The sequence below is a fragment of the Anas platyrhynchos genome, chromosome 12, assembly GCF_047663525.1.
Source record: "Anas platyrhynchos isolate ZD024472 breed Pekin duck chromosome 12, IASCAAS_PekinDuck_T2T, whole genome shotgun sequence".
Classification (NCBI taxonomy): Eukaryota; Metazoa; Chordata; class Aves; order Anseriformes; family Anatidae; genus Anas; species Anas platyrhynchos.
In genome coordinates, this window is record NC_092598.1 from 19,857,773 (window position 1) to 19,883,585 (window position 25,813).

General features: G+C 41.5%; 1 protein-coding gene across 1 annotated transcript; it reads left to right on the forward strand.

Moving 5' to 3' along the window:
• Positions 1 to 45: 45 nt before the first annotated feature.
• CCNE1 (cyclin E1) lies at positions 46 to 12,373 on the forward strand. The gene is made up of 11 exons (XM_027466979.3): positions 46 to 197; positions 304 to 394; positions 648 to 716; positions 6,127 to 6,269; positions 6,348 to 6,483; positions 7,659 to 7,805; positions 8,995 to 9,090; positions 9,456 to 9,590; positions 9,679 to 9,790; positions 9,880 to 10,037; positions 10,870 to 12,373. Exons 1-11 carry the CDS (start codon positions 184 to 186, stop codon positions 10,990 to 10,992), a joined length of 1,224 nt encoding a protein of 407 aa, XP_027322780.1. The 5' UTR covers positions 46 to 183; the 3' UTR covers positions 10,993 to 12,373.
• Positions 12,374 to 25,813: the final 13,440 nt, after the last annotated feature.

Here is a 25,813-nt window from a genome sequence, read left to right on the forward strand (position 1 = left end):
CGGGGCCGCCCCCCCGGGGTGCCCGGCCGCAGCCTCCCGCCCCGCCGCCGGGCCTTGGCGCGGCCCTTTGTGGGGGCTGGGGCCCGGCTGGCGGAGGCCTGCGCGGCGGCTCCCTGCCGGCCCCTGCCCTCGCGGCTCCCCGCCGGCCCCGCGCAGGGCCGCTGCTCGCCCCGGCGGGGCACCATGCGGCGGGAGAGGTGAGTCCGCGCGGGGCTGGGGCCGCCTAGGCCGAAGTCTCCATTAGGCGAGCCCGGGGGGAGGCTCCCCGCCGCCGGGCTCCTCCAGCTCCTTGTTTCTTGGCAGCGACTTCGCGGAGGAGAAGGCCCCGGCCAAGGGGGAAGGGGGTGCCGAGGGTGCCATGCGAGCCCGCAAGAGGAAAGCTGATGTGGCCACGGTGAGTGCAGGCCGGGGCAGGAAGCGTGGCTCGCCCTGGCCCTCGCAGGCCAACTCCTGCCCTGCTGCGTGCCTTGGCCCGTGGGCTCCTGCGCCCTTTTGTTGGGTGGCTGGTGACCATGTGGTGGTCGGGGTGCTCCAGTGGTGGTCTGTCACAGGGCTGTGGTCCTGAAGGATCTGGGTGTGTGTTGCAGCAGTGAGTGCTGGTTCATCCCATGGTTTCTGCTCCTAATGCTGTATGTTTCTTTTTGTAGTTCTTACAGGATCCCGATGAAGAAATTGCCCAAATGGAAATGAATAGAAAAAAGCAATATGAAAACCAGGTAACTGATTTGGCCTCAGGTCATGTTCCTGCATTCTCAGTTAACTCTAATGTTATTTTGCAGTACATTAATACTATGGACACAATGCCACAGGCATGCAGCTACCATGTGCTGTATTGCAGTGGCCAAGAGGGCTACCAACCCTGGCTGATGAAGAACACAAAGCACTTCAGTTCATGCAGCATACTTTGGAGTCTTGGCGAGAGACAAGACCCCTATTGGCCTAAACCCTTACGTTAACATTCCCAACTGTCCTGGGAGTGCAAGGGTGTACCTCACGAAAGCCTTCATATGCATTTAGTTCCACATGATGGAATTCCACATTCTCTTATTTAGAGACCTGCAAGTATATGGTGCTTTTCTTATGTACCTTCTATGTCTTGCAGGCTGAAGCATGAGGCATTTTAGCACACAGAGTCATGTTTTAGACTGATCTTTTTGCAACCATGTCTATGCTTACAAATCACCTGGGAGAGAGGAAAGATCACTTGTTCCTTTCACAGCCAGCTCTGTTCCCTTTGGCAAGTGTCTTTATCAGGCTGACAGAGTACTAGAAGTTCCTGATTAGAACCTTGAGGCTTATGCTGTAAGATGCTACTGTGGTGGTGAAGTAGGCTTAATTTTTCTGTGGATAACTTCTGGGAAGTCACTTAAGCTGTGGCTAAAGGACTTAAATCAGGCCATTCAGTGGAGGCTAGTCGTGACCAGGGCCAGTTTTCCTGAATAGGACACAGAATGCTCCGAGTTACAAAGTCGAAATGTATTCCACCAGCATCCTCTAACTCCCTTAAGTGCCCTTATATTCTTCAAATCTGGCATGCTCTGGATATTGGTGTTTATATTGGATGCTACGTTGGTATACGGTGTTGAAAGCATGATGCGTTCATATATTGAGATGCTTGCTCTAAATAAAAGAGCAAGATTAGCCTACTTTCTGAAGTAGTTTTATTCAATTTTTTCTTCCTCTGCATACACACACATGCTTGCTCACTCTGTTGCTAGGACTTCAGCCAGTTAACACACATGCAGAGTGATACTTAAGCTGCAAAAGTCATGATCAGGGAGTACAGACCGTACTCATTTGGTACGCAAGGCTATGCATAATGTGGCACATCTAACCAGCAGTGGCAGCTGGAAGTTCTAAGACTGAAGTGCTACCATAACAGATGGGCATCATTGTTTGGAATGGCCTCTGCTTGTTGCAACTGCGTATACTAGTTATCAGTCAACATATTAAGCAGGGCTCAAATGGTGAGCATTTAATGAGGGGATCTCTCCTTCCCTTCTGTCTTTCTTTTGTGCAGTATATTAAACTAATCTCTCACTTCTGACAAGGAAGAGCTGCCTGTCCTTCACCACAGTTCTTTACCAAAAGATTCATTCTGTTTGGACTGAGTAAATGCTTCTCATATGTGTTTATTGCATAATAATAAGGTATTGTTTAAAAAAAAAAAACAAAACAAAAAAAAAAAAACAAAAAAAACAACTTATTGTGGACCCAATCCAGGAAAATGGTGGAAAGAAGCTTGGAGTATATTTTGCATATATCTATCTTCAACTTTTAAAGTAGATAGACTTCCAATGTTGTGTTTTTTTTTTTGTTTGTTTGTTTTTGTGTGCTGCTATTAAATGTTATTTTCAGGAATAACTGGTATATTAAAATGTAGGTAATTTAAGTAATTGATGTCCAAAATATTTATTCAGGAATTTATCAAGTTACTCATAGAATACTGGTAGGAATTTGGCTGTTTGGTTCTGTAAAACATAGATAAAAATGGATACCTGTGTATCAGTCCCTACATAGAGAAGGTTTTTTGTTGTGACAAAGTAGCCAGATTGTTACAGATCTGTTTAAAAAAGCTAACATTTGGCTGCACAGCAGCAGCTCTTCAGTCTATGGTGTGACACAAGCTATTCTCTGATACAAATTGCCATGGGCCACTAATGAGAATATGTTTATGGTTCCAGCAGCAGTATAGCAGGCTTGTATGATAGCCAGTGAGGTAGTTATTCTGTTGAGGCACAACAATTCTGAAATGCAAGTAGCTATAAATCCACTGCAGCCTATACCACATGACTTTTACATTAAATAAATTGTTTACTGACACTAGGTTATACATGAGGCAAAATATCGTAGTCACATTCCACTTGATGGCATCTTCATAGTCAATTCATTAGTTTGCTTCTGTTGAACATAAGGCCTGAGTTCTTAATTAGGATGCCGTTACCCTTTATGTGATGAAAGGGTGGCTATATCATCAGGTTTGTGACAGCAGAATATTGCATAAATTCTGTGTTTGATTTCAGAGAAGTGGCACTGCTGTAATTCTGCTAGCAATTCTCATATTAATTCTGGCTGCTTTCTGGGGACACATGCACTTCCAAGGCTCTGTGTAAAACCAAATTTATCCAACTAGATTAGAGTAGTCCATGCAATTATGATTCGAAGAACATGGTCTCCCCAATCTAGAGTGGAGAATGGAAACTAGAAGTTGTAAGAAGTCTTGAGATGGAACTAGCTAATGCTTTGAGTTAAGAGACAGAGCAAACTTTCCAGAAATAGTTTTGATCAGTTTCTCGCTAGCTATTTTTTCAGAATCCAGTCTTACTGCTGTCAAAATGTTCTATCTAACTGATTTGAAAAATATCTCCTGAAGAGATTCTATAAAAGGGAAGAGAAAGCAAAACAAAAAACACATCTCTGAACAAGCATGTTAGCAATGTTAACCATATTCAAGCTGAGAGCTTGACTTTGGCCTAATGTAGGGCAGGGTGATATTCAGACCATTTTGAAAATTAAAAGTACCAGAATCTCCTATGCTATTCAAAAAGAATGGGAACAATCTGATTATGTGAGTTATTCTTTTATTCTTTTCTTAAAAGACATTTAGATGTAGAGCTTAGGGATATGGTTTAGTGGGGACTGTTAGTGTTAGGTCAGAGGTTGGACTCGATGATCCTGAGGTCTCTTCCAACCTAGAAATTCTGTGTGATTCTGTGTTTTTTTTTTTTTTTTTTTGATACTTCTGGAATCCCTTTCTAATGGTGAAGAAAAGCCCTATGCTTCAACCTCTAATGCTTCCTGTGAGTGGAGAATGGCTTGAACTATAGCTATTACTATTTCTGATGGGCAAAGTAAGGCTGCAGTCCAGTAGTTGATATTGATGTTTGTCTGTTAAGATGCTACTTTTTGGGGTGAGACCAACTGACCTTTCCCACTCCTATGCAATGTAGTGTCTTTGTTTTCCCTTTTCAAAACATCTAAGAGGCTCTTGAACCCTGATTTGTTTCCTTATAGAAGATTGTGAATGGTGAAATCTTTCTTAAATCAATTGCCATTGTTGTTTCCTTGTAGTATGTGTGATACCTACTTTGGTAAAGAACTCTGTGGAGCAAAACCCGTTTATTTTAGATGTTGCTGATGTAGTAGGTAGCTTTAAATATTATAATTTATGGCTTTTCTGTTGGTTTGCTGATTAACTGATAAGACAGTGCTTCTCCAAAAGCTGTTGGCAGCTGGGCTTGTCATGCAGCTGGGAGGACAAAGTGTATCTAAAGTCTGTCTGTGAGGGAGGGCAAAAATTAACTTAAAGCAATGCTAATGTGACACTTATTCAAATTTCAGTTCATAAGAAATCTTACATTTTTATGATAAAGATTCTATTCTGTCTTTTTTCCTTCTACGCTGCCTGAATTAAATCATGGAATTGGGTGAGTATGTAGCTATGGGCTACATACTATTGGGCACTATGGAGCTATGCTGTGTTTGCATGTAGAAATCCAAAAGAAAACTACCTATCTATCTCACAGTATAAATCAGTCATAACTATGATTGAACTATGGCTTTCATTTCTGAAGTTAGTGGTTTCTGTTTCTGAAGCTGGTGCTAGGAGGTAGCCATTTTGTTGGAAAGTGATGTCACTTGTAGCAAGGACAGCAAAAACGAGGTGTGGAAGCTTCTCTGAGAGGGGCAAAATTTCAGGTAGAATGTTTTACTTGCTGGCATCTTAGAGATTCTTTATTATTATTATTGGAGTATATTAGGAATATTGTTAAGGATTTCTGTCCTTTTATTGCTGCAGCAAGATGGCTGCCTTTTACACTTAAAGGGAAATGCTAAGTTTTGACTTGCTTATGCATGGTGACATGGGGCTGGCTTTTTAGTTTACAGTGAAATAAAAGAAGTAGTATTTTTCTGGGGAAATGGGAAAAGTGTATGCCCACAGCTTTAACAGTTAGCCAGGAGGAAAGTAACTCTGAATGTACATTCTGGTCCAAATCAGAGAAAAAGGCTGTGATAGGTTCTAATGTTTGCAGGCCTTGGCAAAATTCTCTGTGAAATGGTTGACTTGATGCTTTAGTGGCACTTCCTTAACATGTACTTGCTTTATTCATGAAACAACTTGATCAACTGAAGTGTTTTATTTTTTAACATAACACTACGCAAAGAACAAGTGAAAAGAACATTCTATAAATTACAGTTTTGCTGTGTTCATTGTCAAGGATGTTTCACAGGGAACCAAGAACTCCAGGCATTCTGCCTACGTATTGCTTACCAGAAGTTCTGACCTTGCATTTGTATAATTTCAAGCAGAAATTAGATTTTTCAAGTTGCATCTGCTTATTCTTTACCTGAAGGCAAAATGTGACATGACAACATGAGACACTGACTTAAATACCCTTCCACAGTATAGTTATGGTCCTTCAAAAGCAAAACAAAATAAATGTTGTTCAGATCTAGTTGCAAATTTTGCTGTGAAAATGAGCAACACCTTTCTGCTCCACTAGAGTCCTGTGTCCAGGTCTGGGCTCCATGTTACAAGGGAGACTCATAACCAGATGAGTACTGGTGAGAGTCCAGCGAAGGCTCCATAAGATGATTAAGGGACTGGAACATCTCTCCTAAAGACTGAGAGAGATGGGACCCTTCTGCCTGGAGAAGAGAAGGCTCAGGGAGGATTTTGTCAATGTATATAAATACATATAAATAAATAAGGGAAGACACAATCAGGTGTCTCTGGACACCACTGAAGAGAGCCTGTCTCCAAGACAAGAGGCAATGGGGTAAAATAAAATGCAGGAGGTTCTGTCTGAACATCAGAAAATTCTCTCCTACTGTGTAGGTGACCAGAGCACTAGAACAGGTTGCACAGAGGCTGGAGTCTTTCTCCTTGGAGATATTCAAAAGCTGTCTGGATGTGTTCCTGAGCAACCTGCTGTAGATAGCCATGCTTCAATAGGAGCATTGGGCAAGATGACTTCCAAAATTCCCTTCCAGCCTCTGATTCTGTACAGTTTAAAGAATTAATCACCATTTCTGTCATAATTTCTTTCCAACGTCTATCATCTATTTGTAGCTAAAATTATTATTTTAAAGTCATAGTGTAAAATATTTTCTCTCATTTAATAGCCGTCCTGGAATAACATTAACAAAGATCCCCATATGCTGATTCCTACTCCAGATAAAGATGATGATCCAGTTGGTGTTGATTACTCTCACTTTATACATCTAAATGTTGCTCCAACTAGAGCTTCACCATTACCAGTTCTGGGGTAAGTCTACTGTTTTGCTACTGCTTGTCTGTCTTCTTTTGTCTTAGACTTGAGACTAAACATATTCTTCTGTCTTAGCTGGGCCAACAGAGATGATGTATGGAAAAACATGATAAACAAAGAGGATACATATGTGAGGGATAAACTTTATATGCAAAGGCACCCTCTCCTGCAACCTAAAATGCGAACAATTCTTCTAGACTGGCTAATGGAGGTGAGTTTCTCTGTGCCTGAGAGTATTTCAAACATGCTTTTGCTGAAGTATGCTGTAACTGCTACGACTACTGTTTGTGATCTTTGCATAATCCATTATCACTAGACACTTGTCACCATCTTAAGGTCATCAACGAGTGGCACCAAATTGCAAAACATATATATCCATACAGTAAATTGAGTTGATGGTGCATGTACCAACAATGTATTCCAATATTCATTTAGATTAGTCCCTAATGCTCTGCGATGTAAGCTTTTTAAGTTCATGCTGCAGGAAAACCTGCACAGATGATTATGCAAGTTACTGTAAGAAGGAAGGGGAGTTGCATTAGAGACTAGATGCATCTCACAACATAAATCATAGAGTGGTTTGGCTTGGAAGGGACTGTACAGACCATCTAGTTCCAACCTCCCTTCCGTGGGCAGGGATGCCTTCCACTGGACCAAGTTGCCCAAAGCGCCATCCTGTCTGGCCTTGAACTTTTTCGAGGGTTGGGTCAACAACTGTTCTGGGCAACCTGTTCCAGTGCCTCACCACCCTCTGAGTAAAGAATTTCTTCCCTATATCTAATCTCAAATCTACTCTCTTTTAGCTTAGAGACATTACCCCTTGTCCTCCACTGAGTGCATTACCCCTGTACTCCCTGATAAATAATCCCTCTCCAGCATTCTTGTAGGCCTCCTTTGAGTAGGCTGCTCTAAGTTCTCTGGGGAGCCTCTATCTGTTACTGGCTTGTAGAATGTACTACAACCCCACTGTCTGTATGGGAGTATTTTTTTGCTGCTTGAATGACTTGGTGACATAGTCTCTATTCTTCATTCTAAAGCAGTTGTGAGAATTTTCTCTTTTAAGGTGTTGGAGTGATGCATGTTAGTGAATATGAGGAACTGCAGGTCTGACATTATTAGAACACATGCATTTCTTAAAAGGGCTTTCACTCTAATCTGTTTGCTTTTTTTTTTTTTTTGAGGAGTTACTGTAGTGGCAGTTGTCTCATGAGTCAAAGGAAACTGCTTAGCTTCTGCTCTTAGTTAACTTATTAGTTCTCAGTATCAATGAAGCAGAAACCTAATATGAATTTTACGTCTAGGTCTTGGATTTTTTTAATGCATCTGTAGCATCTGCTTTTGACTCTAACACTGTTCTTGACCTTTTTTAATCTGATACCTCTCTAGGTTTGTGAAGTCTACAAGCTTCATAGAGAAACTTTTTATTTAGCACAAGATTTCTTTGATCGGTTTATGGCAACGCAACAGAATGTTGTAAAAACACTATTACAGCTTATTGGGATCTCTTCTTTATTCATAGCAGCAAAGCTTGAGGTAAGTATCTCCAGCTTTTACCTTAAAAAAAAAAAAAAGTGAATGGACAGACAGCAGACTTATTATGCACAAGATGCATTTTGGCAAGCTTTATGGAGCTTGATGCTATCATTTGAGTGGGAGACAAAAAAATAAATTTCAAAATTCTTCCTATATTTTAGAAGTGGTTAAAGTTAAGACTAACTAACATCACAGTATCTATCTTTAGTCCTAAAAGAATAATTTCTTCAGTGTTAGAACAAATCTAATGTTTTTAATTGTTGTTGCTAAATGAATTTTTGGCTGGCTGCTCTACATTGAGACCACTTGTTGCAATTCTACTGTCAGTGGAGTATCTACCAGATAATAGAGTCTTATTCCTTATTTACTGGAAAAAATTGAACATTTAAATTATTTTAAGTTATCACCTTCTTTTAAGAGGCATATTAATATTCAGTCTATTCTTAAGCACAAATTCTTCTGCTTCTAAACAATTAGATTTCATTAGTGAACTCTGTTTAAGGTGAACCTTGCACTTGTTGAGCAGTTAGGCCAAGCTGTCTCCTCAGGTTGAAAAGCAGCTCAGTTCCAATGGTAGGGTTTGAGGAGTTGTTTGACCTGTTCCAATCCATGCAGTATCTCTTGCAGCTAACCTTGGACCAGCAATATATCTCAGCTTCTGTGTTAGCAGTAACACTAATGTGGAAAATCTAATAAGGATAGTGGTTGCATTGATACAGCTACTACCTTTAACTGTCCACTGGAACTTCTATGGTCAATTGGTATTGGTCTGCAACTTGCAAGACCTGATGTCATTACTCTAACAGTTTTTATAAGGTTGTACACCCTGGTAGGTATACAAGTGTCTGTGACCATTAGAGCTACACAACACAAAGGATAAAAGGATGTATTTAAAAATAGTAAATCTCAATGTCAATTATGATACCACCTCAGTGATGTTATAGTCAAACAATGCATGCTGTACTGATCTTTCAGAAGTGAAAGATGAAGACTAAGGGCAGAAAGGTTAAAAAACACGTCTATGTATATTAAAGGTAAAGGAGAATAATGAGTTAGGATGGGAAGGTTATTTTTTTTTCCCCCATCTGCCTTGAAATGCTGAAGTGGCAGTAGGTTGTTCTGCTTTTTAACACATGGGACTAGTTACAAACTATTTCTCATATTGAATGCTTGATCTCCTATCTCTCAGGAAATTTATCCACCAAAGTTGCACCAGTTTGCCTATGTTACGGATGGAGCTTGTACAGAAGATGAAATCCTCAGTATGGAATTGATCATTATGAAGGTAATATTTCTAAGTAGGATTAGTTCTGCTTTATGTTTTTAAAAAGGTATAGCATAGTCAACTAAAAGCAGAGAGTCTCAATTAATCCTAAGTGCTGGTAAGAGATTCAATTTCTAATTGAAAAATAGTGTCTTCTAGGTAATAGGTGATTTAAAGTATCCACCGATACATGAATATTTAACAGAAGTAATTGTTCATCAACCCTATCAATAGGAGGATGTACGGGAGAGGGTTAGATGGGCATGTTCCAAAGATGCCTTGACCAGCAGGAATCATAGGTTTCTATCTAGAGTAAAAAAAGTTGCATGGTCTAAGTTATGAGTTCTTTATTAATACTGAAGTCTTGTGTATGTCTACTGTTTCAGGCTCTTAATTGGAACTTAAATCCACTGACAGTTGTATCATGGCTAAACATTTACATGCAAGTTGCATATTTAAATGAGCTTTATGAGGTATTGTTGCGACAATATCCACAACAAATATTTGTACAAATAGCGGAGGTAAGGCTGATTTCATCCTTCAAATGCTTTTTCATCTGAAAAAAATGTTGTTTTGCAATAGACTTATTAAACATCTGTCGTCTTGTAGCTCTTGGATCTCTGTGTGTTGGATATTGGCTGCTTGGAATATACATATGGTGTACTTGCAGCTTCTGCTTTGTACCACTTCTCTTCATCTGAGTTGATGCAGAAAGTTTCAGGTATGTAATGCTGGCATTTACAGACAGTCTAATTTATTTTCAAATATAAGCCTTAATTCAGGCAGATCAGCATGTGTCTTGTCTTCCAGGTTATGAATGGTGTGAGATAGAGGAATGTGTAAAATGGATGGTTCCATTTGCTATGGCTATACGGGAAGTAGGAAGCTCCAAACTCAAACACTTTAGAGGTATAGCTCCTGAAGACTTGCACAATATACAGACGCACATAAACAGCTTGGATTTGCTGGTACGTATGTGCACAATGAAGACAAACTGTCTTAAAATCTCCTAAATCTTGTTTCTTTGGTTAGAACATACAGTAAGTTCAAGTGAAACATTATTGGATTGAGACTTGAGTGTGTGCAGATGGTAAAAGACATAAGGTGGTACTCTAGCTGCAAAATTACAGGGGAAGAAACCTGACTTATACAGTGTTTAGTACAAAAAGGTGATCGTGATTTCAGCCTCATCTCAAACAACAAATAATTACCCTAGAAATGGGAAGCATATTTCTGCCCTTGGGGTACTTCAAATATTGTGTATTAGACCTTTCTCTATAGGAAAAATGGGAAATAAAACCTTATCTGATGAAAAATGAAAATAAAGACTGATCATTTGAGACTGATCTCAGGGAGCTGCTATGTGACAATGGTGGTTGACAAGAAGTTAAGCAGTAGTGGTTCTTAGCTTGAGAAACTTGCAAAGGATCAAAATCGTGTCCAACAATCGTGCCTTTTAATCTACCTAATCTAAACAATCAGACTTTTTTAATATTTAGGTTATTTAATCATAGTAGAAGTTAAACCTCTTACTGTTCAGTAGCTTCTAAATTTAACTGTCTTGAAAATACTAATACTATTAATGCTGACCATCAGATTCCAAAAGATTCCCAAAGTTCAATATTAATCTCTGGGGCTCATTCACTGGCTATTGTGTATTGCAATAGTGTTTTTATCAGTTACTAGTATATATGCATTTCCAGATTGCTAATATATGAAGTTACAAAACACCAAATCATATTAATCTGTTCCACTGATATAGCAAAGTAAAGATTTTCTCCCTTTTTTCTGTGCTTTCAGGACAAAGCTCAAGCAAAACAAGCCATATTGGCTGAGCAAAACAGGACTTCACCTTTCCCCACTGGGGTCCTTACACCACCACAAAGTAGTAAGAAACAGTCGGCTGGACTGAAGCAGATGTGACTATACAAACTGTTGACAGACAATTTTGCTGAAGTGCCTGTTCTGCTGGTTCTAACTTCTGCTCCATTATGGAAAGGCTGCCAGTGAAGTTCATAAGCTTTTATGGAATTTGAAAAGGAAACCTTGCCTTTTTCATGACAGAAGATTTTTTCTATTTGAAATATTTTTATTGAACGTTAAAATATTTTAAAGAAATGGATCAAGTACACCAGCCACTTAAAAGCACACCGAGTGCTCCAAATGCTGCTATGGAGGGTGATGCTTGATGTGACCAACTATTCAGAAAAAGGGATTGAAATTTAGATGAGTTACTGTGTCTGTGCCTGTTTGTCCTTTGGATAAGTGGCAGTTATACTGTTCCCTATTGACATATGGGCAAAATGTGCTGTGGAAGACTACATTTCAAAGCCTTTTTTTCAGATGGTTGGCTTACAACCTGATGCCTTTTTAAAAACTCTTTATTGTAAATGCTGCTATGTCTCTGTGTATCCATTTTTAATAAAAATGCTGTCTAAGACAGCTGGTTTTTATGTATATTCCTACTTTTCTTTTAATTATGGTCAGCTAAGGTTTTTCAGACTGTGACCACTAGTAGTGTGGGAGTTGGGTGCAAAGAATATAGTAACTATCACATTATTTATTTACCACTACTGGCTTACCAATGAAAGCATCATTTTTGGATACTAAAGATAAAATTTTCATGTTGGGCAGTTAGATTTTCCTTATTCAGTTGCAAATGACTACAGGGGATAATAAGTATGATGAGTATATGGGGAATCCTTTCACAACACATGCTAATGACAAATGTGTTGGGAACTTCTTGAATTGGAGTGTCTGGATTATTGTATTGATCACTTCTTGCTATTAAGTAGGAAAGAAGCTTATGTTTAAAGAAAAAAATTACTTAAACTTCGGGATTTTGGCATATTCTCTGACAATTAGTCACTTGTGCAAATTTGAATTCTGGATGGTGTGTGCCTTTTAATTACAGTTTCATGGCAAGTGTTGTCCTTAATCTTGGTAACATCTGAAAATTCATAGTAAGACCATTTCTGGAAAGTCATGTTTCTGAAGAAAAGGGAAATAGATGTAAAAATGGTTGCTTGTTTTTCTTATGATGTTCACTTTGAAGGATTGTTCAACAACACTGAAAACATCTGTGAGACTACTAGGGTTCACCACGTCCTGTAGATTGTGTAGATGCTAGAACATCTGTATTTCTGGAAGCTCCTACTCTGCTGATGGTAACTTTTCTAAATGTTAGTTTCCACCAAGGCTGCTTTAAGTTATTCTCCCTTTCCCTTCTACCTGACCCAGTATTCTGGTAAATGTTAAAGCTCTGATGTAATAAAAATGCCTACTGTAACTAATGGTAAGTGAATTATTTGGTGCTGCTGTTTTGTTTTTTTTTTTTTCCTTGTAATGAATGGTTATAAGTCTATGTGATCAAGTGCAAATGTTAGCTCAACAAGTTTGCCATTTCAGAGAAGTTTTCTTTTTTCAGAGTTCTACATGTCCTAGACAAAGGAATTTTATATTTGCCTGCTATCAAAAGTGTTTGTAACAGTGGAAGAAGTGTCAGGACACATTTTGGTACTTGTTCTTACATTTAGAATTCAAAACCCTGGGGGGGAGGGTGGGTAGGGAGGACCTCTTCCTGGGACTTTGGTACTAGTTTTTCTGTTACTTCTGTGCTTAGTTGAATTTTTTTAAGTCATTTTAAAACTGACTGACTCCTTATAAATGAGAATTACACTTTGTTACTTTTAACTCCAATAAAATAACTGTAATAATGTCACAGTTATGAATATTTAAGCTTTTAGTTTAAGCTAAATAGAACTTTCTAGTCAATATTCCTTGTTCTCTGGGCTGTGTGGGAAAACTATTTGTTAAATATACTTAAAGTTATTCATGTAACTGGCCTCTTCCTAAATCATATCTCCAAGTTAAATGTTGGTCCCACCAATATAACTTTTTTCCACTCTCCTCAAAGGTCAACCTGCTTTATTTCTGTGAAAGTGGTCTGCTCAGTGTGTGGAGATCTTGGCTTGGAGCTTTCTAGGTCAATGCAGCCACACACCAGAGATTCTATGCTTTCCAAGAGGGCTAACCTACCATATTATCTGTTTTCTTGTCAATTTCTTACACAGCCACAAACAAAATATTCTTAAAACATTGCTCTATGTGTAGATACTTATGTCTCTGTGCTGTCTTTCTAGGGTAGCTTAAAAAAATTATGCATTAGTTGCTATAGAGTAGAAACCATTTGGGGGAAGAACAGTGGATGTTTTTTTAAGGGGAATTCTTTAAAGGAAAATATTTATTGAAGGAAAATAATTGTCCCTATAAAAAACAAACAAACAAAAAAAAAAAAACACCAAAAAAAAACCAACAGGATGTTCCATCCCTGTTTCTTTGCCTGAGAATCCTATTCTTATAAACTATTTCAAGTTATGAATCAAGCTGGAGATGGATTTTTGTTGGGTGGGCAGAAGCAAGTAGGCAGCTCTGCCTGAAGAGACAGGAGAAAAAGGGTGAGTGTATTTTTACAAGTGGGCCAAAGTTTGTGCAGCAGATGAGCTGATGTAAAATAAGATGCTTCTGCAAGCTGCTTTGAACCTAGAGCACATTACCTGAAAGATGAGGAGAGGGATCCAGGGGAAGAAGGCCCCAGAGTAACACATGATGCTGCTTGCTGAAGACGGTACATGCTCCTGGCCCAGGAGCCTGGGGCTTGTGGGCTCTTGGGAATAGCAGGAAAACAATTCAGCTATGCGTTACCGTGCATTCTCTGGCTTGAAACTGTCTCCCTTTAATAGCTATAGGCTGGTGTAAAGCATGCTGGAAAAGAAATTGAATTCTGTGCTAACCCAGGTGGCATATGATTATCTTCCTCCTGAAAGGTTTGTCATAACTATGTATCAAAACCTCACCTTGTTCTGAAAGCTGGGGACATTGGAGAAACTGAGTGAAAAGGAAGTGCTGATTCTCTCTTACTGCTAGTGTAAAATTGCCCTTGGAAGTTAGTGGTAGCTGTGATTGTATTGAAGGAAATGGCCCTGAATTATTGAGTGGAGGCTGTAATTGTGAGCTGGTCTTAGTAAACAGGAGCAATGGGGAATGGAAAGAATGAAAATGTGTAGGTAGTACTGTGGTTTTGTTAGATGCTGGGTTGTAGAGAATGCTGCAATTATCTAATGGTGGTTCATAGAAATATCTCCTGCATGGTTTGTCTTGTCTCCTACAAAACAGTAGGATCATCTGCCCAATGCTGTCAGCATCTTGTCTTGGTTCTCAGCTTGGGAATTACCCAAGACCACATCAGGCTCTCCTCCGTACTTCCATGGGAATTGCACCCAGGGAGGGTACTGCAAGATCAGGTAAATGTGCACTGGTAAACAGTCAGGGGAGCAACATGCAGTGTGGTGGGAGGGTTGGGCAGCACACTGCTTGTTATGAGATGGGCCTATCTTACCCTGCTTGATGGTATAAATCCCCTTCCACTTCTGGGAAAGCACTTCCTCTGGGCATTTAACAGCATGCATGTAAAGTATCACATTACGCATTCATTCCCCATCCAAACCTTCCTTCCCCCCCCCCCCCCCCCCCCCCCCAACCCTGTCACCTCCAATAAATAAACAAATAAATAAATGGGAGGGAGAGAGATGGCGATACCAGCAGGTATACTGTGAAATAGCACAGATTTTGTCTGGCCTTGAATTTGCCGGGCATTAAGCACATCTCCTCCTTTCTATCAAGGTTGAGGTCAGTTTGGCCTGAGCTGCTGTAGCCTTCCTAGAGAGCTCTCCTGCTGGGCCTGGGCCCTGGCACCGGGTGCCATGAGCACCATGTGTGGATCTGTTGCATGATGCTGGGTCAGGAAGCAGCCCTGCTTGCTTGCTGCAGTACTGCCTCTGCCCTCTTCCCTGCACTGCCTGTGCCAGCCTGTAGACCTGCAAAGGGTGTCTTAGACAAAGCCAAGGTGGAGTAACAGACTTACCTGTAAGATGTCAGGAAGTAAAGGGTGTATACCCTTTAATAATTGGGGTGAAGACTTTACAGTATATTTCTTGACATTGTAGCACTTATTGAAAATCCGTGAAACTTCTGAGCTTCAGAGTTGATGACTACACAAAACAGCCATATGGTTTGGATTTTTGAACAGTAAATATTTTGGAGATTTGGCTCTTTCAGCCATCCTACCTGCAAATGGTTCAAATTAGGTCTTATTGTTAAAGTATAAAATCTGCATCTCAAGTTTTGAATTGTCTTTTACTGACACAACTTATACTTAATCAAACATTTAATTAAGACTGCAGAATATTTCAATACCGTGTAATCTGTCTTCTTTCAGTCTCTTGAAATAATCAGTCCAAGCCAAGCACAAAAGAATAAGTTTGTATGTGAAGCTTTTTATTTCTGTTCATGGTGAGTTTGAGATTGGAAAAAGAAAAAGCGTTGTTTGTACACTGAATAAAACCAGGGTTTTCAAGTCTGCAGGCTGGTATGTTTGAGGGCACATTAGATTAAATGGCTATGAAGGAAGAATGGAGGAACTTTCTGATCCCAGAGTGCTTTGGTTCTAAAACCACTGGCGATTCAGAGAAGCAGACTGACTGTATATGTATTTGGAAACTATTTTTGTTTAACCGAGCTGAATATGTTCTTGTGTAACGAGTATAGTGAGAAGGCAAATGTATTTTATGAAGTACTGCTTTTTTTGAAGTTTCAACAGGGCTGCAATAACATTCCAGGATGAAATTCAATGGTTTACCATTGAACTGACTAACCCCAACCAACTTTCCTCCTCTTAGTCTTTAAAGTTCACTTCCCTGTGCTGTAGCGTCAATGGTTTGGAAATGGTCGTTGGCACCTGGTTGCGAGGCCTGGGTGGATGTGGCTGCAGCACTCCAAGCACCCAGCCAGGGTGCAGGGTCCCTGTGTGCTCTAGCAGCATAGCAGATGCATGAGCTGACATACCATCAGACTTCAGCCAGCCTGCTCAAAAGAAAAAAAAAAAATTAAAAATTGAAAGGTTTGTTTCTGTTTGGTTTGAGATATGTGATTGCCTGGGATACAAGCAACAGCGATGCACAAAGCATACCCCGATATTCCATTGTCTGGCCGATGTGCGACAGGTAGACCTGTGCTTCCTCTTCCCAGACATTTCAATTCTTAAGAATCTGTTTGTTTGAATTGAAGAGACCACTAAATGTGAGGAGTGCAAAAATCCTCTGCCCTTAGGCCTGAGACAAAGGGCTTACTGCTACTGACTGGTGCAGGTACTTGGATGCAGGCACCACCTTCTGGTATGGGGTAAAGAACTGCCTGCAATCACCCAACAAGACTGTCTCTTCTGTTGAGTGAGGAAATATTTATTTTATCAGCATGTAGTCCTGTGATGTACCGCAAGACTTAAATGTTACACTTCTGTCTTGGGCTTTGCTACAGAAACAAGGGTTTCGTTTCTTAGATTTTTATGAGCCTGGGAAAGAGGAGGAGCTAGTGGATTTATGGACAGTGTTCATAATTGTGGTGGGGAAATGGTGCTCTAAATCTAAATGCATTTAATGCCTTGCAATATTTCAGTTGGTCTTCATTTTGTTTAAAAAAAAAAAAAAAAGAAAGAAAAAAAACAGTATTCAGCTACGTATATTAATGGACTCTTGAGCTATAAAAGCAAATCAAATGATGAAGTGTTTTTGTTTACTAACTGTATATAATAAAATTCCTTGAAACTGAAATGATTCTTGTTTTAATCATGAACTAAACAATTTTTGTGACAGAGGCAAGCAACAAACCTGGACATTTCCTGGAAAATCCTGCAGCTGAAGGACATAGTACGTCGATGATTTTCCCAGTCCTGAATGCTCAACTTGGTCAGTCGTATTTTCCTCTATTGGAGGCAGATTCTTTTATTTTCAGTAATGTCAGGGAAACTCTAAATAAAAATTTCTAATGTAACTTGTGCACAGATGTGGACTTTCAGGAAAGGAATGGCCACGCGCATTGATGATGTAGGGATGAGAAATCCATTAAGGCTGGGAGGCTAGAGCTGCTGCTGCCACACCAGCCAGTGGCACAGGTCATTGTGCTCTACTCCAGGAGTCGCTTTGGTTTTAAACCTGGATGGAAGAGACATCAGGTAGGACTGAAAATGAATGGCTTGTCTGGAAATTAGGCACTTGCTGCAGTGGAAGTAGAGATGTAATAAAGCTTTGTAGGAATGTTTTTTTCCTTTTTTTTTTTTTTTTTTTTCTTCACAGGGGAAAACAAAAAGCAGCAACAGCGGTTTGCCAGGTTATCGTGTTCAGACTCCAGCAACATGAACTCACCTATTGCGTGCCCTGCGTGTAGCTAGAATAAATGGTATGAGCATTTTTGGATTGAATCCCAGAGTAACAACATCAGAAAGAAAAGTGTAATACAGTGCTTTATTTGATAATTCTATGCAAGGTTTTTTGCCTTTATTGAAGGCAGTATTCTAACAAGAAGCCAGCCTGTGCAGCTCAGGGCCTCAGCCCCAGTTTTCTGTATGCTTAAGGATTATTGACCATGACAAAAGAATTCACAGATAACCATTTTAATTCACCCCAACATTCATCTTCCAAGTACCTGCCAGCTCTCACTGTAATACCTGGACCATACAGCTTGCAGTGAGGTTTGGTTGTTACACTTCAAGCTTGTTACATTTTAAGGTCTGCCTGAGAATAAACAAGTTGTTCTGTCATCTCAGCCAGATCTGCAAAATGTTGGTTTCTGATGTTTGTGAAGCTGGAGGTGTCCCCTTTTAGATGTGCCAGGCTAAGGATGTTATTTTAGCACAGTGGAAGTCAAGTGAAAACTTCCCTAAGCCTTGATTTGGGCAGTCTGGTTGACAGCCACAGGCTAGTAAGATCAAAGAAAAATATTTCAATTTTGGCCAAAATCTTGCAGAATGAAGAATGCACTGAAGAAAGGTTAGCTTATTCTCTGTGGTTTTATTAGTATTCCGGGCTTCAGTCTGGAGATTAATAATGGCCACAGACAGTGTCTCTTCATATTAAAGTGTCTTCACATGAGCAGTTTGGGTGAGTGTGGAAGGACTGCAAGGCACAAGCAGGCTGTCTTGGCTCACCCTCACTGACAATGAGTCAACACTTTATATTAAAGGAGAGACAGTTGGTAACAGTCATTAACATAACAAAGTGCCCCGTAGATCGCTCCATATTCATCTGAGTTTTTTAAGCAATTGTGTTCCCCTGAGAAGTGGCAGCAGAACAATTTGTTAAATATTTTGCTGCCTGGGCCACCTACTTTGCATAGAGTGGGAGAAGCACCTAGGTGTTCACAGGCTCTCACTGGATGGTTCCCCCAAAGTCTTCTGGTAAAAGATGGCATTTGCTTGCTGTGAGAATGTGCTGATTTTTATGTTTAATTTTTAGCCTGTTTTTCTATTTTTAGTTTTTTTTTTTTTTCTTTTTTTTTTTTCTTTTTCCTGTTTAATTTTTAGCCTGTTTTTCTATTAAAACTAGACTTATGAGGGTTTTTGTTTTCTTCCTCTCTGTCTGTTGGCTTTCTCCCCTGGAAAACTGAGATCTGGGAAAGAGAAAGGCTCAAAGGCTTGGCCACCCTGCTCAGAGCTTGACCAGAGCCCTGGGTGAGCAACAGCAGGGTTTGGTGCTGAGAGGGCAGAGATAGGAAGCTGGGGGAAGACAAGGATGAGGAACGATGGCTGTGGGGACAACTGGGGGTGCTGCACTGGCAGCTGTGACCTAATTCCGGTATCCAAAGGGGCTGGAATGAGGGTCCTGAAGGGGGACGAGCTGAGGCTGAGAACCCTCCAAGGAGGGATGGAGCACTGCGCAGGAGCACAGCTCTGTTGGTCCTGCTGTCATAGGCCGATTTGCTTGACTTGTGCACGTACCTTTGTGCTAGCATGATGCAAGAAATGTCTCAGCTGAACCTAACAAGAAGCCTTTGTGTGTATGTCCAGAACAACCTGGCTTTGTCATTTCTACTGCTTGCACATGCTCAGCCTGCAGATTTCTCCTGTGGTTTCCACAGGCTGCTTGAGGGCTGGAGCCTGGTAGCACCAGGGCTGTGCTTGTAGCTGCAGCTCGTTTGGATCCTCCTGCTGCAGAGGGGGCCCACTGGCTTACCCATGCAGAGACTGTTTCATGGGTAGACACAATGGCAGGGCTAAGCTCCAGAGAAGGTAAATCATGGCGAATTTGGGATGTATTGCTGTCTGGCAGCTGCAGGTGGCACCAGGAAAATGATGGAGATACCAGAGCAACCCTGGTAGAGGGTAATTCTGAGTTGCACCAATTCACCCTCTATAATTGCTCTGATCTAGCAAAGCGCTTAAAGATATCCATGCCTTCACCATGAAGGTAGTGCAGGGACAATGGACGCTTTGGGTTTGGGATGGCTGTGTTCTTCCTGGCACCTGCTGCTCATGAGTATTAGAGAGCTGCTGGCCATCCCTGTGTCTGTGGCCCAGGGGTGAGGCAAGGGATGCCTGAATACATCCCTTTGTGAGGGGCTGTGCTGGGGGTTGCAGGCTTCTTGAGATACTCAGAAAGTAGGCTGGGAGCTGTGCACATGAGACTTGGCTTGGAAATAACAGCCCCAGCTCAGTGGCACTGCACTTATTGACTTAATTGGGATTGGGAAGAGATATGTGAGATGGCTGGGCTTCTCACAACCCCTTCTCACCGAGCTGTGGCCGGAGCCAGTGCAGGGAGATGGTGGCAAGGACAGGGAGCCAGCAAAATCATTAACGTCAATTAAGTACTGGATGTGCAGATTACTGACAGGTTGTTGTTACAGCACTAAAGGAAATATAATTAATAAAACTCACCCACCCACACCACAAGCCGGCCCTTTGTGTTCCCATTGCTTTCCTACTGACTGCCACGTCTATCTTGTTTCACAGCCCTGCCTTCTTTTCAGCAGCCTCGGACAACATTAACATTTGAATTAACATAAAATCACTTTCTGAAATCTGTTAACATTTATAATGTTGCTGTACTTTGCCTGATCATTGCATTTTTTCTGTCAGTTTGAGCTTGGTGAGGATATTTTTTTTCCAGATGATACCAAACATAGACCTATTATGCTGCAAAAATCGCGTATTTGTCTAATGATTTCCCATTGGTATCTTTGTTGCTATGAACCAAAGCATTAAATAGAAGCTAGTGTGTTAACGCTGTGTTGTTCTACATAATAAATTTGAATATCCCCAGATGAATATTTTTAACAGGGATTTTCTGAATAAAATGCATACATGCCAGGGTATTAGCAATTACTTAAAATCATTTTTTTACATTTAATGTTGACATCTAAAATATTTCCTTTAATTTTTGGTTGCCTCTACAAACAGAAATGATGACATTTGTCCTAGGAAAGGCTGGGTGGACAAATAACATTTTTACTCATAATGAAATGAAAAGCAATAAAGAAAATGTGCTAAACGTCAACAGTAAAGCACATCTTCTGTTTGTGTATTATGAGGAGAATATACCCCAAAATTCCACACACAGAAAAACCTTTAAGTGACTTAATATGTTTGAATATTAATGGTTTCAATGTTAATCCATTGTGATGGTTCCATTTTTTTTGAAAATTGGCTATTTAAAGACATTATTACCTCAATATATTCTCTGTGGTCACTGTGATAGCCACAGTATAAAAAATAATAATCATAAATCTGAATTTACAAAATATCTCCAAAATTGCACAGATTTGCTTAAAGAAACAAAAGATGAAGTGTATATTATCCAACTCGATGTATTTTTGTCCTTGCAGGAGCTGTTTGTATAAAACCACAGCAGATGGGGACTGCTGGAGGACACAAGGGTCTGGCGGGGCCTGCAGGAGAACCACAGGCCTCACTTGTGTCCTCGAGCTGTGACACCTGGGGGGTTGTGTGATAATAACTGTGACTCCAACCCTGACTCTATCCCTCCTTGTGACATATAGGCCCCATCATTGTTTGCAGCTCACCTTCCTCTTCACCAGATGAGCAGTGAGGATGTGTGTGGTGGGGCAGCCTCCCCTCACGATCCCCGCTGGGGGCAGGCACCTCGGTGTGTCCCCCAGATTCCTGTGTGGGCACCTGGGGAAACCACTTCTGTTTTTTTTTTTTTTTTTTTTTTCTTTTTTTTTTTTTTCTTTTTCTTTTATTTTCTTTTTTTTCTCTGCCTTGTCACTCAGCTAATGGCATTCAACATTCAACAAGCATAGGCCTTGGTGAGGAAGACTGAGTAAGGCCAATAAAATACAGGTCCATGTAAATCCATGAGAAGTCTTGCCATTATTCTCTTTGCTTTTATTTGAACTGTTGTGACCAGAGTAATTTGTGCTTGCTGTCTTAGACAAATGTTGTATTCATCCACATGTTGGAGCAGGGCAAGGAAAGAAACTACTTCACAAGCCCACAGGAGGGGGGACATCTGCAAAGTCAACCACAGGTGTGTGGCCTGCAGCCAGTGCAGCACAGCCCTGCTTCCCTGAGGCGAGGTCTCCAGACACGGGCACAGAGCCTCAGCACAGGGTACCCTCACCCAGCATGGCACTGGGCTCGCCTCGAGGCTTAGGAACAGAGCAGGAGGCCTGACTTCACTGCGAAGCCCTTAAAAAGCACAGCACCCTGACTGTGAATTACAGCCTTCTCTTCCATATCTGCAGCTGAGTTTGACATGTGTAGCTGCAGCTGGCCCTACCTCCACAGTTTTATTTGATAAATCTGATTGATGGGGTTCTTTTTTTTTTTTTTTTTAATTCCTCTCAATCTCTTTAAATTAAAAGAGAGAGAGAGAGAGAGAGAGAGAAGTTGAAAAGAGCTGTAATTGCAAGAGAACACTATAGAAACCTACAGCCAGCAGGCATGATTCAAAGGGAGAAGGGACAGCCTGGACCCTTTACTTGCTGGCTAGTGAGAGCTTCAAATACTCCTACATGATGACTGTGTTTTATTTTTGATCCATACTAGAAGAGCTTAATTGGAAGGTGCTGTTTTTTTTTTTTTTTTTTTTTTTTTTTTTATGTGTCCTTTTCAATTCTGTGAGTGTAGCTGTTGTCAGAGCAGACGCCAGAGGATTCAGCATAATACTAGTGCAGGAGTCCCTTCTGAGCACAGGAAAGCATGAGGGCTTGGACAAAGGGAGGAATGCTTCTGGGCAGTGGACTCAGGTTGTGTGGGGTGCAGGGATTATGGTGCCTGCATTCCTGCAGCCCCTTGACTCATGGTGGGCTGTCTGCTGGTCCACACTGCTTCTCTCCTAGCAGAGAAGCTGGGGTTTGGGTTTGGTATCAAGAAATTTTCCTCATCAAACAGCACGAGATCTGTTTGGTGCATTTGAACCCCGAAAATTTGTACAGCTGGCATGTATGACACGAGTAGCCAGGAGTCTGTCTGTCCTCCACGTCCTTGTGCATACACTCTGTGCCCTGACCAACGGCAGCACCAGGCAGATGCATGTCTCTCCATGGTGCCTCTGTCTGAGTGACTTCTCCCTGCTGCTGCTGCATGGGGAGCTGCCCCCGTGCCCTCCTGTCACTGCTGGGCTGCAGCTGTCCCCATCCTATCTTCCTTCTGAGGTCTGGGCATGGAGCTGCTCCTTCTTCCCCCTTCCCTCTGGCTTGCCTGGCATGTTCCCCGGCATGGCTGGGGAATTAAGCAACTAATTTTCATTAGTGTCAATGTGCCTTGCACATAACTCCAAACTACCAATTAAAGTTATCGATTCAGATCAGTAAAGGTACTAAATTCCAGTCGGAACTGAAAAAGCAGGTACTAAACTTACAGAGACGATCTGTTTAACGCAGCAGTGGATTAAAGCAACTGATTTATCATCTCTGTCTCTTTATAAACACTAATCCTCAGGATGTAGGTCTTGACCAGCTCCTGTGCCCTCTGAGTCTTTCATCTGGGACAGATGTGAGCTGCGAATCCCAGACCATTGCCCAAGAACAGCCAGCCTGTCAGAATTTTTTTTTTAAATTAATTTTATTATTACTTGACTGATTAATTCTACAGGATGATTTTTGCATAAAGGCAATGTTGTGTTTATCAGTTTGGGATTTATTTATTTTATGACCCTGCATACACGTATGGTACCAAAGACCTGACATATTTCACTGACTTCTGTGACTCCTTCCAGAAATGGGTCCTTAGACCACTCATGTCTGCACAAGGCATTATCAGTCCTGTAGCCACTCTGTGGAGAAGGTCTTTAGCATTTTTCTGTTTTCATTTAATTGACTGAAAGTCTTATCAAAACTGGTCGCTGCCAGAAGTCATTGATATTTTGGATAATTTGTCCCAGAACATACAAAAAAGGCTTTGTACTTTCTTGCTAGGCCTGAGTTGGTTCAAGAGGCATGGATGTCTGAGCTCCTCTGCATCAGGAGTGACCTCTGTCTGCTCAATGCATAGCAGTAGTTTAAAAAGCTAATAGTATGTTTGAACTAAGAGTGAAAGAGAATATGAAATAATATTATAATTGTGCATAACAGAAATTTCTATAATTAAAAATGGAATTCTCTGGCATTGGAGCAGAAATAGCAATTTTCTACTCAGTGAAGCTCCAAATTATTTTAGAAGGAATTAGATGTATTCTCCTGGACTATCATCATTCGGAAAGATTTTTTGATGCTAAACTGTATCTGAATATTGGAGAGAGCAAGCTGTGCTGTCCTCTCACTTGCTGACAGCTTGGAGGCTGAAACATCACAGACAACAATGCTGTAGTTTTTGTATTTGTTACACAATTGTGGTCTCTCCTCATGTGATTGCAATGTGGGAAATAACATTCTATAACCACCCTGTGCACCTTTTTCTGTGTTTCAGCCAAGATGGACATTGGCTTTATATGCAATTGCATCCCAAGACATGACTTCCTTGGTGTTAGCAGCTGAAAGGTGGTGTGGTGCTCCTGTTGCAGGACAGACAGCTCTAAATACCAGGCCCATGTGAAACACCAGTGTGCCCAGGAGCTGTGTGGTCTGGGGATCCCCACATGTGCCATCCCACTGTCCTCCAGCACAGTGGCAAAAGCGAAGACTACCCCTTCCCACCCAATTAAAAAAAAAAAAAAAAAAAAGACCTGGAACGAGGTTGCCCTCTAGTTTCACCTCCAGTGCTGTTCACTACAGCCTGTAGCCACGCAGTTGTGTTTTTTCTTGTGGTCCTCTGGTGTGTCCTCCAGGCTGGGAGCTTTGTGTGGTTTTACATTACCTATAAGCCCTGGGGTTAAGCTACATTAGATGCATTTTACTGAAAGTGGAAAAAAATCGAGTGAGTGCTTACATGGGAAAATTTCCCTACGGTGTGGCATTACCCAGTGCGGTCGATATGGGGGTGCTGGTGTGGCTCCCTCTGCTTTTGAGCACAGCCTCATGTCCTCTGGGGAGGCAGCAGAGGGACCTGGCTCCTCCAGCTGAGATTGGTCTAAATTGACATAAATCATCAGGAAGCAGTAGGTGTCTGCCTCCATTAGCTCTGATATAAATATTGCTGCTCTGCCCTCGCTACAGACAGCGAGTGTTTCTCTGTTAACAGCCCAGTGCCCGTGCTGACAGGCTGCCTCAGCAGTGAGGCTGCCTGCCCTGGCCTTTGGTCCTCATGCTATTGAGAAGAGGGCTGAGTTTGTGCTTAATGTACTAGGTGGGCACCCAGGGGATGCTTGGCAATTCCCAGTGCTGCCACAAACTTCCAGCGTGACCTCAGATAAATAATTGAATCGCTCTTTCTGCAGCAGCTCCCCTTTTGGGGAGAGAGGTGGGAGGAGTTACAAAAGCCTCCTCCATCTCATCTTAGGAATGTATTTTCTAAAAAAGTGTGGCATCAGATGCCTTCTATTCAAAGAGCTGCCTTTTCAAAACAGATCTATTTTCACTTGGCACTTGGTCTGCATTAGAGAGGTTTGTGACCAGAGGTGGCTCTGGATGCAGAGACCTTCCACCTTTGGTCAAAGCCTTGTGAAGAGGTAAGGGGGATGCTTCTGGAAATTTTCATCTCTGGAAATCCAGTCCAAAGGTGGAAAGGTAGCTGTGTGGGGGGGCAGCTGGGGAAATGTTTTGTGGCTGCGGTCCTTCCCTCAGTATATCCATGCCTGAGCAGGACTTTTGTCTGTGCTGAGGCATGAGGGCTTCACTATGCCTGCCTATAGCAAAGCTTGTTGCTGCAGGAGCCCATCAGCACCCTGGTGCCTCCACTGCTCCCTGGCTGGGTGCACCCTGCTTTTTCCAAGGAATTTCTCCAGTTGTCCCCTGACGTCTGTGTTAGACCCAGAGACAGCCAAATACCACCCTACCTAGCAGCACAGGGAGGTCAGCCGAGGGAACATATTTTACTTGCAGAGCTGACATAATTGTTTAAAGCAAACAGACAGCTCAACGTTTTCGCTAACTTACAAAATCTGGCATCTCAGGAGAACGTGTTTGGACTCAGCAACGCTATTTTCACAGGCAAAGCATTGTCATTAATCTGTGTGTTTGGCATTGCCACTGGAGAGTGTCCTCTGCTTTGAATTAGATGTGTTCACGGACTGGAAGTTGCACAGCCCCACAAAGACACTGGTGGTGTTTCAGTGGGGTTGTGCAGTTTTACGTGGTGAGATCTCCTGGCTGCACCAGCACAAAGGTCACTACTGCTGCTGGATTGTCCGGCAAGGGGCAGCAGTGGTTGTAGCAAGGCCAGTGCCATCATATCACCTGCCTGACTTGGGCAAAATGTGGTCTAAAGGAGGCGACAAGTGAATGATGTGGTGAGAATTAAAAGAATGAATATCATCTCCCTGTAATGAGCTCTGCTTAATGTGTGAGAAGCCCA